Genomic DNA, 16,412 nt, shown 5'->3' with positions numbered 1-16,412 from the left:
GGAGACTGAACAGCGCGCGGCTGGACTGGAGACTGAACAGCGCGCGGCTGGACTGGAGACTGAACAGCGCGCGGCTGGACTGGAGACTGAACAGCGCGCGGCTGGGCTGGAGACGGGGGACTGCGTGAGTGCAGGAAATCCTCCCAGCGGAACAAACATGGAGCTGGGCAGGTCGGTGCAGACACGACGGTCCGACGGGGCTGGGAGGAGGAAACCGAAACCATCGGCGGTGCGACCGGCGCTGGCGTGGTGCGGAGTGCGTCGCTTAGCTCATCGAACCTTGCGCACAATCGCTCATAGAGGCGACGAACACTGGGGCGCTCTAACACGCTGTCCTCGTCCTCCAAAGTCAATATCGCCACCTCCACGGCGCTGCGCTGGTTTTCCGGGTTACGCGCTCGTCGGTAATCCTCCGCGAGGATTTTAAAATAAGTCTGTAGATCGCTTGGTAGCTCGGCGCAGGTAAACTCCATGCTACCTCGGGTGAATAATTCTCGCCGTTAAAAAAAAAAAGGCAAGGAAAAACAGTCACTGACCTGACCGGAGGCTGAGTGCTGGCTGGGTCCAAGTTTGGCCAGATTGTTCTGTCAGGACTCAAAGGAGGCGGCGGATCCACATGCACAGCACGGAGGCGCAATGATAGTAAAACACGGGTTTATTTGATAAGGCAGAGTCAGGCGGTCCAGGTCATACACAAAAGGGCTCGGCAAAAGTACAGGCAGGGATAAGGCAAACTCACGGTCAGATAGTTAGTCCAGGTTCTTTTACAGGCGGCGGTACAAACGAGGATCAGGCAGGATACACGGTCAAGACAATACAGGAACAAAACACGAGGGTCACGGAACACGAAACACGGGAACAAGGCAACTCAGGGAACTCAGGAAACTCGACAATCTGGCAAGGGACTATGGGAACAGGAGGTGACTAAATACACAGGTGAGTGATTAACTGATTACAGACAGGTGTGGGTAATGAACTAGGGAGTGAACAACTGAACTGATAACAGGAAGTTAACAAAATAAAACAGGACATGGCGTGACAGCCGGAAACAACTAGAAACAAAACCCAAATCATGACACAGTGCACAGTAGAGATGTCCAACTTGAGACCTCCCACTCAACTCAGCATCGATCTTTTGAAGTGGAAGTGTCATCAAGTAGAATCTTGAGCACGTTCCAAATCACGTGACCAATGAGAGCGAGAGGTGTTGATACATCACGTGACGGCCGAGCGGCTTATCTGCAGTTTGAACGGACTGGTTGTTTCAATATGTCAGAGCTTTATTAACGTGGCAAGCGGCTCAGAGATGATCTACAGTATAAGCTGATAGATGATCTATAAGATAGACAAGTTTCACATTACAGATAGCACAGCACGAGAGTCAGAATTTGAATAAAGCTGGTTTTAATGGCATCAATTCTATTACAGCAGGCAAAAGTGTGGTCAGGCAGGCAACGGTCAAAATAGTAAATCCAGAACAGGCATGCAGGGTCAGGAAACAAGGACAGGTACGAGGTCATGCACTGGTAGAGATGTCCAACTCGAGACCTCCCACTTGACTCAGCGTTGATGGTTTGAAGCGGAAGTGTCGTCAAGCAGAATCTCGAGCGCGTTCCAAATCACGTGACCAATGAGAGCGAGAGGCGTTGATACGTCACGTGACTGCCAAGCGGCTTATCTGCAGTTTGAACGGCCTGGTTGTTTCAATACGTCAGAGCTTTATAAACCCGTCAAGCGGTCCGGAGATGATCTATAAGATGATAGATGATCTATAACATAGACAAGTTTCACATTACAGATATCTGTAATATATTTATGACAAGTTCAAAATGTAATTAAAGACTAAAACAAAATTTTGACAAGTCGCAATTCCAATATGATATCCTTATTAGTCAGACATCAGTGCCGTGCAAACGGCTCTTCTCCAAAGCTGGAGAGGTGGTGAGAATGTGATAAAGTCACGTTCTGTGGAAAAATAAAATGAATTGATTTTGATTTAACTAAATGACAAACATGTCTCCTCAATGTAGTAATAAACAGAGTTGCAGAAGCACCAAATGCAGCTCTAATAACATCAGACTAGCAAACATATTTACCATATCAAGGCTACTTATACATTATTATCCACAGAGAAACACAATTACACACCTTTGATTAAATCACTTTTATTTGACAATAAAACATTGACTGTGATCCTGAACAACCACGTATCAGTGAGGGTTTGATGGTCAGTCTGCTCTGATGCAGTTCTCACGCGCAACCAGCAGATGCCAATGTTCTGTGTCAAATGGTGTCGAGCAATGTGTCGATTTCAGCCCAACTGTGTCATAGTTGCTCAGTGGTTCATGAGGATTCGATCTCTATGCACTGAATGGCAACCAAAACAAGACGCTGGAAAGTGGTGACAACATGCAACAATCTGGCAACTGGAACATGACGTGATGAAATCTGACCCTCAAATACAACACTAATAGGTAAGTGGATGCAGCTGGTGAGATAACATGACTGAAACATAAAGCTACACAGAACTAGACAGACAGGAACTAAACCGGAAGTAGTCAAAATAAAACGGAACTAGACAGCACACAATCTGTGACACGTGATGTATGTTCTGATGTCCCCAGCTGGCTTTTTGATTTGCTTTTCTCATTGTCTTTTATTTTTCCCCGTTATTACAATAAATTACAAAAAAAGACAAGTCTCCCATCAGCCTCTTTAATTAGAAATTTCCACGACAACAAAGATAGAAATGAAGAGACATTAAGTCCACTTCACAGACACACCACTGCTGAGTGTTACACAACATTCAGAGAATGGCTGTCACAACAGACCTGAGAATGGAAAAAATGCAAATAGCAGAAACAGAAGTGAAAAAACTTTTTTGAGACAAAAAAGTGATGCTGAGTTGTACGTAGTGAAAACCGTAAATAACAGTCTGTCAGACTCAGGGTTAGAAGTCAGGTGTGTCCATTATCCCAGTGTCTGAACAAAGCACTCACATGTTTTGTTATTGTAGAGATCCACATTACATACTGAACAAACTAATGTTAAATAGATACCTTGCCTCTGTTCTGTTCATAGTATGTGGTATAAGTGAGGATGTGGATTTATGCTTCTATAAACTTTGTCGCCACGCCCCTGGGAGGTAGTAGGTCATAGGTCAGGATGTGTTTAGGCTTTTATTTCACAGATCCAGACTTGCTCCACTTCTGCACCTCAGGGAAACCATCTGTTAAACTCCTCAAGTATGCAGACGACATGACCGTCGTGGGCTGATCCAGGACGGTCATGAGTCAGCATACAGACGGGAGGTGGAGCAGCTGGTTCAGTGGTCTTGTCAGAACCGGCTGGAGCTGAACACGCTCAAGACTGTGGCAATAGCGGTGGACTTTAGGAAGAACCGCCTGGCCCCCCTCAGCATCCACAATAAAAGTGTCTATCGTGGACTCAGGTTCCTATGGTCCACAATCTCCCAGGACCTGAAGTGGTCCCCTCACATAGACACTGTCAGCAAAAAAGTTTTCTGCACTTTCTGAGACAACTCAGGAGGTTCAACGTGTCCCAGGAGCTGCTGACCATCTTCTACTCAGCCATCATCCAGTCTGTCGTCATCACTGTGTGGTTTGTTTCAGCCACCAAACAGAACAGACACAGACTGAGAGTGGTCCGGTCAGCGAAAAAGATCACTGGGACTGAGCTTCCTTCTATTGAGCACCTGGACTGGGCTAGATTCAACAAACAGGCAGCAAACATCACTGCTGACCTCACACACCCCGCACACAAACTAGCTTCCCTTCTGGCAGGTGTGACAAAGCCATAGCCACCAGAACCACCAGAACCAGCAGACACAGAGTCAGCTTCTTTCCCCAGGCTGTTTCTGAGCTCAACTCTACCGGTCACACAAAACAATGATTCAATGACTCTTACAAACATAACATACTATAGGACTAGACTGATGCTTTCATTCCACACATCCACACATCAGCTTCACTTGTGTTTTTTGTGTTGCAGACATTCAGGAGAATGGTATCTGTCCGTGTCATTGTCTCGGAGCTGAATATCTGATGATGTTTCGCGTAAAGCAGAGAGGAGGGGCCAGACAGTCAACGTTACCTCGAGCTGCCAGGCCCCTCGTGTCCCAGCATGATTGGTAATGGAACAGGCCCGTAAGGGAAGCTCTGCCACATACCAACATTTTCATTCACACTTTGCATCAGTTTACGTGTTCATCTGCAGGTCAATGAAGGAACATAAATCATCACATTTGTGACAGATCTTAGTATTTATTTCTCCTGCTGAAGTCGCTGTTTGAGCTGCATGCCATGTTGGCAGGCGTCGCTGTGACTGAGCATGTGCACAAACCAGCAGCCGCTGCATGTCTCACTGAGACTGAAGCTCCACACCTCTCTGAACTGCTTCACCTTCTGACCTTCATAAACATTCTGCTGAAGCTGACCTGGGTTATGATTGTACATATTTAACATGTACACACTGTTTAACCCTCATGCAGCCTTCGAGGGGGTTGGACTGACCCCACGAAGCCCCTCCCCGCCGCAGGGCCCACAGTGGCTCGGGTCAACCTCATCGTTACTGGGCAGAACCAGTACCGTTTCAGACTGGACTCAGAGATAGAGGCAGGAAACAGGGCAGACAAATGAGATGTAGAGTCTGTGTAATGTGATTCATGTGTGACTCCTATTAACCACGTTCCTCAGACCTGAAACACGAAGCAGCAGCTGGTGATGAACACAACAAAAATAATGCATTAATAGTAATAAATAAAGTAAAATGTAGGAATCATATGGGCGTGGTCTTTTTCAGCTTCACCTAGTTCGTATCAAAGCCAGGCGCAGGAAGACCTGACTCTGAGCATCAAGCGCTGCAGTGTCATGATCCCGATCTGGATCATCTGGTTCTGTCTGAGTCATGCTTCTTGCAGCTGCAGGTATCAACGTGCATTAGAATGTGAAAGTTTGAGTGGCAGACACTCGCTTTGCAACATCAAGACGTTTATTGCTGGGAATCTGGAAAAAGTCCTAAAGAACGACGGAAAGTTTAACTGAAACCAGTAAAAAAAAAACACTACCTGTGTTTATAAACCTGATTAATAAAACAGAACAGAATCAAAACAGTTCTACGGGTCTATGCTGGGCTGCATCAAGCTCAGTCCACGTACAACCAGAGCCAGCACCTCCAGCAGTACTCCTACTGGGAGCTCTGGTCTGTCCCACTGCTCACTCAGCTCTGTCAGCATTTGGGGGCTGCAACAGAGGAGCTGGGCTGCCCAGCGAAGCTCCCCCTCTTCCTGCAGGGGAGGAGGCAGCAGCTCTGCCAGCTGGATCTGACCGTCCACCTGCAGAAAGAAACACATGTGGTCAGTATGACACTGGTACCAGCGTCCTCCGTTATGGAGCGTGTGCTGAGACCAACCAGCTGGTTGAGAATGGTCAGGACGTCAGGATGGCAGCGGATCAAACGAGCAGGAACATCATCTGGTAGAGCTGCGAGTCAGACACAACAGGTTCTAAAGACTCGGTTCTGGTCACACGGCTGGTTAATGATGCTAGGAAAACTCACTGTTCATGGCGCTGATCAGCAAGTGAGCTGCGTCTCTCTGAGAGGTGGAGGCACCGGACGCTTCAAGAAGGTCCATGAACAATGAGACGGGCTGACATTTTGTATTACATGGTTCTGTGGCATCCTGATCCAGCTGGGGAAGGACAGGAGGAACGTCATGACCCGTTCCAGTGAGTGTCAGAACTCTTATGACCACAGCCGTACCGTTTGTTCCAGCAAAGCCAGAGCTCGTCTGTCCTCCAAAAGCTCGCTCATCGTTTTCAGCAAGTCCGAACGGGTCGACGCAGGAAGATCCTCCAGCGGCTGCAGCACACGTCCCTTCATCTGGATCTCTGCAGGAAACAGGACTAGCTCCTACTTGAAGCCCACTCAGACCTCAAACGCTACAAAAGTCTGCAGACATATTGGTTCTACATCTGACCAGAACCAGAATCCAAAACTAAACCCAAAGCCCACTGATGCTTTCATGCATTTACGTTTCATAGAGAGTAAAGATATTTTCTGAAGCAGCAGATGGTTCCAAACCAACCTCTGTTCACCTGAGGTAGAGTTGGACCGGGTCCCTCCTCCTCCCCATCCTGGCTGAAGTTCCACCATCCTGACCAAGTTTGGATTCAGTTATTACAGAGTTCAGATGTTTTTGCTTATTGTGATGAAACACTTCGTACCTTTGTTGTATTGTTTCAGTTTCCTGGTTCTTGGTGGAATTCCTGAACAAAAAAAGAAAGTATTTACAGAAACAGAATCTGCCTCCATTTGGACCTACTTTAATTAGAGACAGATTTTTGGCATTGACGCTGTGCAGAACACACGCAAACTCGCACAGATACAGGGGTTCTGACCCAGAGTCCCGTCCTCCGTGCTGATCTGCATCAGGCCATAAGCCAGCGTAGATTCCTGTGGCACGGTGAAAGTTGTCTCCTCCTCCTTAGTGTCCTGATGAAACCAACAGAAGCAGATCAGAACCACCGAGTCATCCTCGTTCAGATTACAGATCCAGATTGTAACACTCACCAACACGTTGAGCTTAAAGAAACTTTTGAAGTTTGTGGAGACGGAGGCGTGCTGTCCCACTTTCCCACAGAACTCCACACTGCTGCTGTTGTAGACAATCTGGTAGACGAACATCAGCTTCTCACATTTCTTCACCTTCAGCATTTCTACACTTTTCTTCTTGAGCTTCCTGAGAAGAAGCACAAAGAGCCTTTTTGTCACAATAAGACAAGTGTAGAACAAAGATACACGTTTCCTGGGTGGCTCATACTCGGATCAGAACCGGCACCATAACCCAAACTGATCAGCTCCTCATCAGCATCGTCTCCTGGACTTTGGTTCTGAAAACCTACTTGTTGCTGCAGTTTTTCCTCAGGTGTTCAATGTTCACGGTCTTTTTCTTCAAGCTGAAAGTTGACGCTTTGTCCACAACGTCTAAGCTGTGACTCACTTTGGCTTCGGCCTCGTTACAGTATATTGTGCAGCTGCGCAGTGACTCGAGTATCTGCCCGTGTGGTTTTTAAAATTCTCCGTCAAAACATCCTCCGTGTAATCTGCAGGTGAGAGAATTCGGATCATAACGTCCACAGTTTGAAAGACTCAACACTATTAAATTAGTATCAAACTTGTGTTTAACCAGCTGCTACCACATGGACCTGCTTTGATGTAGAAGTACTGACCCGGGGGCACGTCGGCCTCGTCCTCCAGAAGGTCCAGCAGGGTCTGGTCAATGATGGTGTATGTCACAACCGGCCAGAACCGCTTCTGTTTGACTTTGACCAGCGTCAGCATCTTGATGGTTTCGTTGATGTTCTCATTGTAGATGAGGTCGCCTTCGGCTCCCAGACTTTTCACCACGGCTCTAGTTCTAGCTGAAAACATCTGGACACAGCATACCACCAGATTCTACAGTCAAAGCTGAGTCAACACCGTAAAAGTCAGTGAAGCTCAGCGCAGGCGAGTGCAAAACTCAAATCCCTCTTATCCTGTGTCTGTGCTGCTATAATCAGTCAAACTAAGGAGAAGCTGGTCTCTGACCAGCAGCCAGCGTCTGTACGAGGCAGAGGTTCGACCCGAACTGTTTAATGAGCCTAAGAACGCAAACAAGGTCTTACCGTTCAGATGAGTCGGTTCTAGCAGTGTGAGGTGGTTGTGCCTCTGTCTCAGCCTCAGAAGACGGGTTTTGACTTGTAGATCAGGAAAGTCCTGGCATTGGTACACGTTGGTTGGAACAGGACTCGATGCTTGAACCACAAACGATCAGATGCTGAAGAGCTTTACTTGTACTTTCCCCACAGCACCCGCACTGAGCTGCTAGACAAATAAAACCGTAGATGCAAGTGGTTTGCTCGTCTCGTTTTTATGGAGTTCCTCATAGTATTATATAGTAACTAAATCTAACTATAGATGCCATGCTATTTTGTTCAGCAGAACCAATAGGCTGATGCGAATGGTGGGAAGGTGGCAGGCCGGGGTCTGATCTGACCTAAGTTTTATTTTATTTATTTTATTTATTTTCTCAGGCAACATACCTCCATCAAAATCACCAAGTAAGGAATCCTCCACCCAGGAATCGTCTTACCTGAGAACTTGGGACTGGCTCCCTGACCTAGAAAATCCTCCAACCTGGGAATTTCTGCAACCTGGGGAATCTTATAACTTGTGTTTGTGTGGGCTTTTACAGGCAAATCAGCACTACCCAAACGTAGCTTAGACTAAAAATATTCATAATTTCCACTCACACACACACACACACACACACACACACACACACACACACACACACACACACACACACACACACACACACACACACACACACACACACACACACACACGTCAAAAGCAAATGCTCCCATTGTTTCTGCTCTCTATCCTAATGCAGAACTGAGCGCGGTGGCAGTGTGCATTCCTATGTCTGCATGCCTCATCTGTGCCCTGTGAGCGGGTGTTTTTCCAAAGCAGGAGAAATATTGTGCAAAAAAAGAAATCACTTGAGTGAGACCTGCCACGGTGCAGAAACCGTTGTTTTTAAATAAAAACTCCCCTAAACCATCATAACCACCACCATAAACAAAGTCACTGGCCATACTGTACCTCAAAGTTACAAGTTTCAGTCACTGTCCATACCCCCACCCCCTCACCTCACTGTAAATAATCATTTCATTTTCATCATTTCCAAATAATCATTTGCCATACTGTCAGTGTGTGCGCACATGTGTTTATACTGCCAGCATAATGCCATCGCTAAAATATACATGTTTTGCATACTACATATTATGCTGACAGTTTTATTCACTGTCTCAAAGACAGTGAAGTCCCTGTTGTTACCTCTGCCTGTGTTTTGGATGTTTTCTTTCTCATGTTCTTTCTGTTTGGAACCTGGCTTCATCGAGAACCGATGAGGTGTTTGTACCTGTCTGAGCCTGTGTGACTCAACCTAAGGAATGTGAATTTCTCAGTCTCAGAATCAGGTAACAGATGTCAGCGTCTGTCTCTAGGTGTGTACAGCAGTTTCAGAAACACAAACACTTCATGGTGTGTGTCACATGCAATGAAGCGGAGAGTGTCAATCTGTCACTATCACTAAGTACAGACTACACATACTGTACTGTGTCAAAAAAAATGATCAACAAACCTTAACCCTCATGCCGCCTTTGGTACAATTTTGGCATTCTAAAACTTAAACAACTTCAGACCAGCCCAAAACTAAAACTGATTTTAACCCTTCAAATGTCAGTTGTCCTATGTGAAGTACTGCTTATTTTTCAAAAACACACTAAATAGTGGGGGGGGGATTCGGTGGTAATTTGACACATGACTTCGAAACAAGTCACATATCATTCGGCCTCTAACGATTTATTTAGAGACAATGATTGTTCGCTTATGCAAACCTTAGGACATTAAGGTCTGTGTAAGTTTGATGTCTCCACCAAAGTAAAAGCTGAGGTACCTAGAGAACGGCTTTTTTTTAAAAAAGAAAACATATGGAGTCAAATAAGGGTTACATTAGATTTGTGCGTGCGTAAACTGATTTGTGCGTGCGTAAACCAAACTGTGCGTGGGTAAACCAATCTGTGCGTGCGTAATCAAATGTGTGCCTGTGTAACCAGATTTGTACTTGTAGACTTGATGGGGCTATACCATGCTTACACTTATAATTTTGGGTGTTAAAATTACACACAAATCGTGGGCACAGGTACTTGTTAGCGTGCGCTCTCAGCGACAGAATAACCTGTGGATGAAGCGCTTGGTTTACATTACATAACCCTAAAAGGTAGGTAGGTACCAGTAGGCTCTTCATCCACAGACTACTCTTTCACCAACAGGTGGCTAACGTAAAATGGTGTTCCAGATAAAAGGATGACCACCTGAACTGATGACCAACTTCCAGTGAGTTGTTTTTTCTGGGTGACATCCTGTTAGCTGTCCCTGTCAATGCCTTGGTTTATGTTACCTCTGTTAGAGCGTGCACTCTCCGTGACAGAGTGATCTATGGAAGGAGCGTAGAGTTTAACTTGTGTTTTGTGTTGTGTTTTTTGTGAACAATTAGGAGCGCTTGTCGTTTTCCGACTTATCTGTTACCTGCTGGCAGGCGCTGTCTACAACTACAAATTTGGTTACGCACGCACAAATCGGTTTACGTGCGCAAAGATCGGTTTACGCACACACAAATCTAATCTGACCCTAATTTGACTCCATATATCTTGCCTGCTCCCTCAATTCTGGTCCTGGACACTTTTTTGAAGCACTGAAACTTGTGTCAAAAAAACTTTCGTTACTCAAAGCTTTTCAATACAGTCACATCATCATTTAGTGACATCTGGTGGCCAAAAAATACATATTGAAGCTTGAAGTTATTGCACTTATGGATCTTGGATGTTTCATCCTGGATAGTGGCTCTCATGCTCACTAGTCCTCGGCCTCCTTCCTTGCGGCTGGCGTACAGTCTCAGGGTGCTGGATTTGGGGTGGAACCCTCCATGCATGGTGAGGAGCTTTCGTGTCTTGACATCTGTGGTCTGTATCTCTTCCTTTGGCCACCTTAACATTCCCGCAGGGTATCTGATCACTGGCAGGGCGTAGCTGTTTATTGCCTCGGATTTGTTCTTGCCATTGAGCTGGCTTCTTAGGACTTGTCTTACTCGTTGGAGGTATTTGGCTGTTGCCGCATTCCTTGTTGCCTGTTTAAGGTTGCCGTTTTCCTGTGGTATTCCAAAGTACTTGTAATTGTCCTCAATGTCTGCTATTGTTCCTTCTGGGAGTGAGACCCCTTCTGTGTGGATTACCTTGCCTCTCTTTGTCACCATCCTCCCACATTTCTCAAGCCCGAATGACATCCCGATGTCCGAGCTGTAGATCCTTGTGGTGTGGATCAGCGAGTCGATGTCTCGCTCACTCTTGACGTACAGCTTGATGTCATCCATGTAGAGGAGGTGACTTATGGTGGCTCCATTTCGGAGTCGGTATCCATAGCCAGTCTTGTTTATTATTTGGTTGAGAGGGTTCAGACCAATGCAGAACAGCAGTGGGGACAGTGCATCTCTTTGGTATATGCCGCATTTGATGGATACTTGGGCAAGTGGCTTTCCATTGGCTTCAAGGGTGGTTCTCCACAACCTCATTGAGTTTGCAATGAAGGCCCTTAGAGTTCTATTGATGTTGTACAGCTCCAAGCATTCAGTGATCCATGTGTGTGGCATTGAGTCATAGGTTTTCTTGTAGTCGATCCAGGCTGTGCACAGGTTGGTGTGTCGCACTCTGCAGTCTTGGGCGACTGTTCTGTCAACCAGGAGCTGGTGTTTGGCTCCTCTGGTATCCTTACCAATGCAATTCTGTGCTTCGCTCATGTATTGACCCATGTGCCCACTTATCTTAGCTGCGATGATGCCTGACATGAGCTTCCATGTTGTGGAGAGGCAGGTTATTGGCCGATAGTTGGATGGGACTGCACCCTTTGAGGGATCCTTCATTATCAGGATCGTTCACCCTTTGGTTAGCTATTCAGGGTGAGTCCCATCCCTTAGCAGCTGGTTCATTTGTGCTGCCAGGCGCTCATGGATTGCAGTGAACTTCTTTAGCCAGTAGGCGTGGATCATGTCAGGGCCGGGTGCTTTCTAGTTTTTCATACCTGAGACTCTTTGTTGGATGTCTGCCACTGTGATAGTCACTGGATTCTGTTCAGGGAGGTTGCTGTGGTCTTCCCTCAGATCCACCAGCGACTGTGCATCACTGTTGTGTGACGCCTCCCTCTCCCATATACGTTTCCAGTACAGTTCAGTTTCCAGCCTTGGTGGGTCTGCTCTGCTGTTATTACCCTGCCATTGAAAGTACTGGCTTTGTTGTTTCTGGTGTATCTCTTTAGGCGGCTGGCCAAGGCTTGTAGCCTTTGCTTGCTTGCTTCAGGTATGGGCATCTGGCTGTACCTGTACCTTGGGCATCGGTCTTTTCATTGCACCTCTCTGCGCCTCTGTTATTTTGCTCACTTCCCTCCGAGCTGCCTTGATTTTTGCCTGCAACCTTCGTTTCCATGGTCGTTATTGTTTCTCATGGCTCCCATGGTTGCTCTTATAGCCAAGCACATCTAGGATCCCTGATGCTGAATCATATCATCATATATCAGCTCATTGGTTTCTGAGATTGTTAGATAGAATGCCTTTATTAGTCCCACAGCGGGGAAATTCCCATCAGGAGCCAGCTTGACCGGCGCTAGTCCGACAGTGGAAGCAATTGCAGTACAAACAATAAAAAAACACACGCACATACAGTGGCACACAGTACAAGTGGAAACCTTGCTGGAATTTTTTCATGGGTTCATCAGGACAGATAGATAAGGTCAGAGAGCAGACAGTGACACTGTAAGGTGGGGTGGGAGGGTGTGTTTCTGCATCAGTGTAGTGAGGTGTTGTTTATAGAAGTATGACCGAGGCCGACCAAGATGTTTACAGGTCAGTCCAACAGTTGTCCTTGAAGGGAGTCACAACAGGGGAAGAGGATAGATAGAGGCACAGCTGGTGAGCTAGATTGGACCCGGGAAGGGAGGGGTGAGGGAGAAGGGACAGAGTAATACACAGCCAATTCTAATACATTTTAACAATCCATGACTAATTTGTCTAGATCAATACTCCAATCGGTCAAAACTCAGTGCTTCATCGCCTCTTGTGGGACCATGGGTCACCCGTGACATCTCCTCAAGTATGTCAGACAAGGCTGTCAATACTCCAATCGGTCAAAACTCAGTGCTTCATCGCCTCTTGTGGGACCATGGGTCACCCGTGACATCTCCTCAAGTATGTCAGACAAGGCTGTCACCCTATTCACCAAGTGTTCAGTCTGTCTGCAGATGTTATCCCTCAGTCTCTTGTCTGAACATGCTGAGATCTTATTAGTCAGTCCTGCAATCCGGGCATTCGAACGAGCTGAGATGTTACTGATCAGTCCCTCAATCCGGGTCATCCTCCGATGCAAATCATCCGAACGAGCTGAGATGTTAATTGTCAGTCCTTCAATCCCGGCCAACCTCTGGTGTAATTCCGTCAGCAGAGTAACCATGGCCCCCATCGGCATTTGCAGCTCCACGGCCAGTGGACACGTCAATGAGCCGGCCATAGATTTTCCAATCTTTCCAATCTTCCGATAAAACAGGGCACCACCAAAGCCAATTATGAGTCATCCTGTTATCCAAGTCCAAAATATGAATAGATCCTCTGCATCCTCGATGGACAGAGGCTCCAGACACACGGGGCACCAGGAATCCCACGCGTCCCGCACGTAGCCGGAGGCAAAAGTCCCCCAGGGGCAGAGTGGTTCTCCCGGAGATTCTTTCCTTTTTGAAAACATTTTGTCCAATGCGCTGAGTGACCAGTTGATTAGCTCCATGTTCAAAAATGTAATTCCAGAATAGCAGATCAGGGTGCTCAGAAAAAGACAAGACAAGGACACTGCAAGCAAAAGCAGAGTGTGAGCAGAGAGAAAACACGTTTGCACTCCTCGAGAGGCGGAAGTAGAAGTTGTTGTTGTGGTAGGGATCGCTCTCAATGCTGCATTCACATCTTCTATTAAACTTTTTGATGGTACTTCACTTAGCTGTTGTAGTTGTCTTTTCGGGGTTGCCTGCTTCGCTGCCTCGCTTAGCGTGTCTGTGCTCATTGGGGCTTCGTACACAATTTCCGGTTGGGGAGATGGTGAAATCTCCCCTCTGACCTGGTGTCCTGGCTCCCCCTTGCTGTAGCATTTGTGTTGTACCTTGTCAATCTCAAGTTGTGATAGCAGTTGCCGTTTGTGGATGTTGGAACACTGACCTACTAGTTGCTTCGCCGTCAGCCTTGAATGTGGGTTTCTCCGTTCCCATTCACTGCACATTCTTTGCATGTAACCCCTCTGACTAGGGTTACTTGAGTAGTAGCATTCCAACAGAGCCTTGTTCTCGCATCTCAGCCATTTCTTTCTTGAAGAAACCAACTGAAGTAAACATCTGCGCAGAGTATGGACTGGAGACCCCAAGGTCAAAGTGGGAACCACCTCCCAAGGTGGTAGAGAACGAGCGAGCCAAGATCCTGTGGGACTTCCATATACAGACGGACAGAATGGTAATGGCGAACCAACCAGACATTGTGGTGGTGGACAAAGAGCAGAGGAAAGCCGTGGTGGTGGATGTGGCAATACCATATGAGACATATGAGAACATGAGAAACTAAAGAAATACCAAGGGCTCAGAGAAGAACTGGAGAAGTCTTGAAAGATCGTAACACTGGGGGCAGTGACCCCCCAAATTGGAGGAGTGGCTACAACAGATCCCTGGAAAAACATCCGACATCTCAGTCCAGAAAAGTGCAGTCCTAGGAACAGCAAGGATACTGCACAGAACCCTCAAGCTCCCTGGCCTCTGGTAGAGGACCCGAGCTTGGAAAGTGAATGAGGCCACCCGCGGAGGGTGAGAATAGAGTGGTATATACATATATATACATATAAAGTTACAATATGGTAATATATTACAATATGGTAATATATTATTATTCATTAAGAATGACTGAGTCTGATCACAGAGATCTCAGAGGGAGGAGTCATGAAGTCATGAATTGATGGCCACAAGAAGAAAAGACTTCCTAACTCCATCCCTACAATGTCACTTGCTTTACTGATGAGTTTGTTGAGTCTGTTCCTGTCTGCAGCTCTCAGTCTACTGCTCCAGCACACAGCAGTAAACAGAATAGCACCGGTAACCACAGACTCATAAAACAACCTTAGCATGGTTTGTCAGATATTGAAGCACCTGAGCTTCTGGTCACATTCCCATTGTTAATGTGGATTTAATGATATGTTGCTGGTTTCTTGTTGATGTTCTCTCTGCTCCTTTGGGGATAAATAAAGAAAAAAGACACTTCCATGTTTTAGTTGCTTTCAGAATGAATCCAGAGACTCAGCTATTGTTTCTGTTGTTACCTTCTTACAAGCTGATGATTAAACACATTAAAGTTGATGATGAGGTCACTATCAGGTTTGGTTACACCTTCTCCCAGGCTCCAGACTGGAGGTGGGAGCTCCTGAACAGCAGATTTATGGTTCGGCCCACGGCTCAGTCCTTCTGTCAGCTCAGCCCCAGTGTTTGTAACTTCTGCTGGAGTTCATGTTTCCGGCTTTCCTCCTACACGTACCTCTTGTTTGTGTTGTTTATAAGGACATTATTTTCTGTATGTGCTGTCGCTAATTAATGATTTGATTCACCTGTGTCTTGTATGGTATTTAAGCCCCGTCTTTGTTTTCATTCGAGGTTGGGGTGCCTTTGTTTGTGTCTGTGTCTTGCCCCAAGCATTCCAATGGCTACTATGCTACTATACTATTAAAGCAGGAACAAAGCTCCTTATCTTTCCTGTCAGTGCGTTGTTGTCTTTACATGAGTTGAACAAATGGATGTTAACATTCTTTAGAGTTTGACAGGAAATAATGTTTGACCGTTGTCATGTTGTAGTTAATGAAGCAGCTCAAAGACAATGAGGACTGAGTGAATCTGCTCCCATGTGTTATTAATAAAATATTAAAGGTCAAACCTCTGGATTTTGTCTGTAGAGCCTTGTTTGAATTAAACAGATGTTACTATAAAAATATTGACTAGGTTAAATTCTCTCCCTGCGTCTGTCACACAGCCACTAATATGCACATGTAAAACTCTGAAGTCAGCAGATGGAGAGTTGATCTCCAGCTTGTGACAAGGACGAAGCTACTGATGATCTTCTGTTGACAGATGCTTGTAGAGCTGGATGTTCTTCCTGGGGTTGGATCCTTGGAGCCGTCTGGAGAAACGTGATCCAGGTCCAGTGTTTGAATCACCTCAGCCTGATTCTGTCAGAAGATTATTCTAACATTTATATACTTGCAGAAAGAACCATGGTGGAGTTACTTTCACTGACTCTAGCAGAGAATGATGTTGGGGGACCTCATCTGTATAATCTGTTATTAACAGAATATTATTAAGGTCCCATATGCTCAGACAAAGGAGGCACTGCGGCCTGCATGTAAAGTCTTCATCCTGATAGTAGTGAGTGAAAACGAAAAGATTTCAAAATTGAGCGCCAAAACCAGGCGCCAAGCTGGGGACCCATACCTGGCTCCCCCGCCGAGACGCCCAAACTCCCGTTGATACAAGCGACAAACGGAGGAGGAACTTGGACGTCAGCCATCCTGATTGGACCAAACAATAGGACTGGCGTTACCGAAAACACGGTTATAAAAGCTGCCGTGACCAAAGACTCGTCCCGTCCCCCTTGTCTTCTCGCCTTCGAGTCCACTGCAGATCTTTCTTCTCTCCGTCCACCTGGAGCTTCCCTCTGCACCGGCACGCCTGGA

The 16,412-nt window shown here is 46.3% G+C and overlaps 1 protein-coding gene across 2 annotated transcripts; it reads right to left on the bottom strand.

The window, feature by feature from the left end:
• Positions 1 to 2,701: 2,701 nt before the first annotated feature.
• On the bottom strand, positions 2,702 to 7,831 carry LOC114863098 (uncharacterized). 2 transcript variants are annotated; one of them, XR_003787108.3, is made up of 12 exons: positions 7,686 to 7,831; positions 7,251 to 7,452; positions 7,022 to 7,124; positions 6,592 to 6,760; positions 6,420 to 6,513; positions 6,246 to 6,287; positions 6,107 to 6,175; positions 5,782 to 5,909; positions 5,578 to 5,710; positions 5,431 to 5,501; positions 4,828 to 5,353; positions 2,702 to 4,736 (listed from the first exon to the last, which is right to left on the bottom strand). XR_003787108.3 is itself a non-coding variant. In XM_029163941.3 (11 exons), the coding sequence occupies exons 2-11, from the start codon at positions 7,450 to 7,452 to the stop codon at positions 5,135 to 5,137; spliced, it is 1,230 nt and encodes a 409-aa protein (XP_029019774.1). In that variant the 5' UTR covers positions 7,686 to 7,831; the 3' UTR covers positions 2,702 to 5,134. The 2 variants fall into 2 exon arrangements, 1 of the variants encoding a protein (XP_029019774.1); XM_029163941.3 differs by having other exon boundaries at positions 2,702 to 5,353.
• Between the last annotated feature and the right edge of the window lie 8,581 nt (positions 7,832 to 16,412).

Source organism: Betta splendens, chromosome 9 (genome assembly GCF_900634795.4).
Source record: "Betta splendens chromosome 9, fBetSpl5.4, whole genome shotgun sequence".
Lineage (NCBI taxonomy): Eukaryota > Metazoa > Chordata > Actinopteri > Anabantiformes > Osphronemidae > Betta > Betta splendens.
The sequence above is the reverse complement of the archived record's forward strand: the minus strand, read 5'-3'. Positions and strand labels throughout refer to the sequence as shown.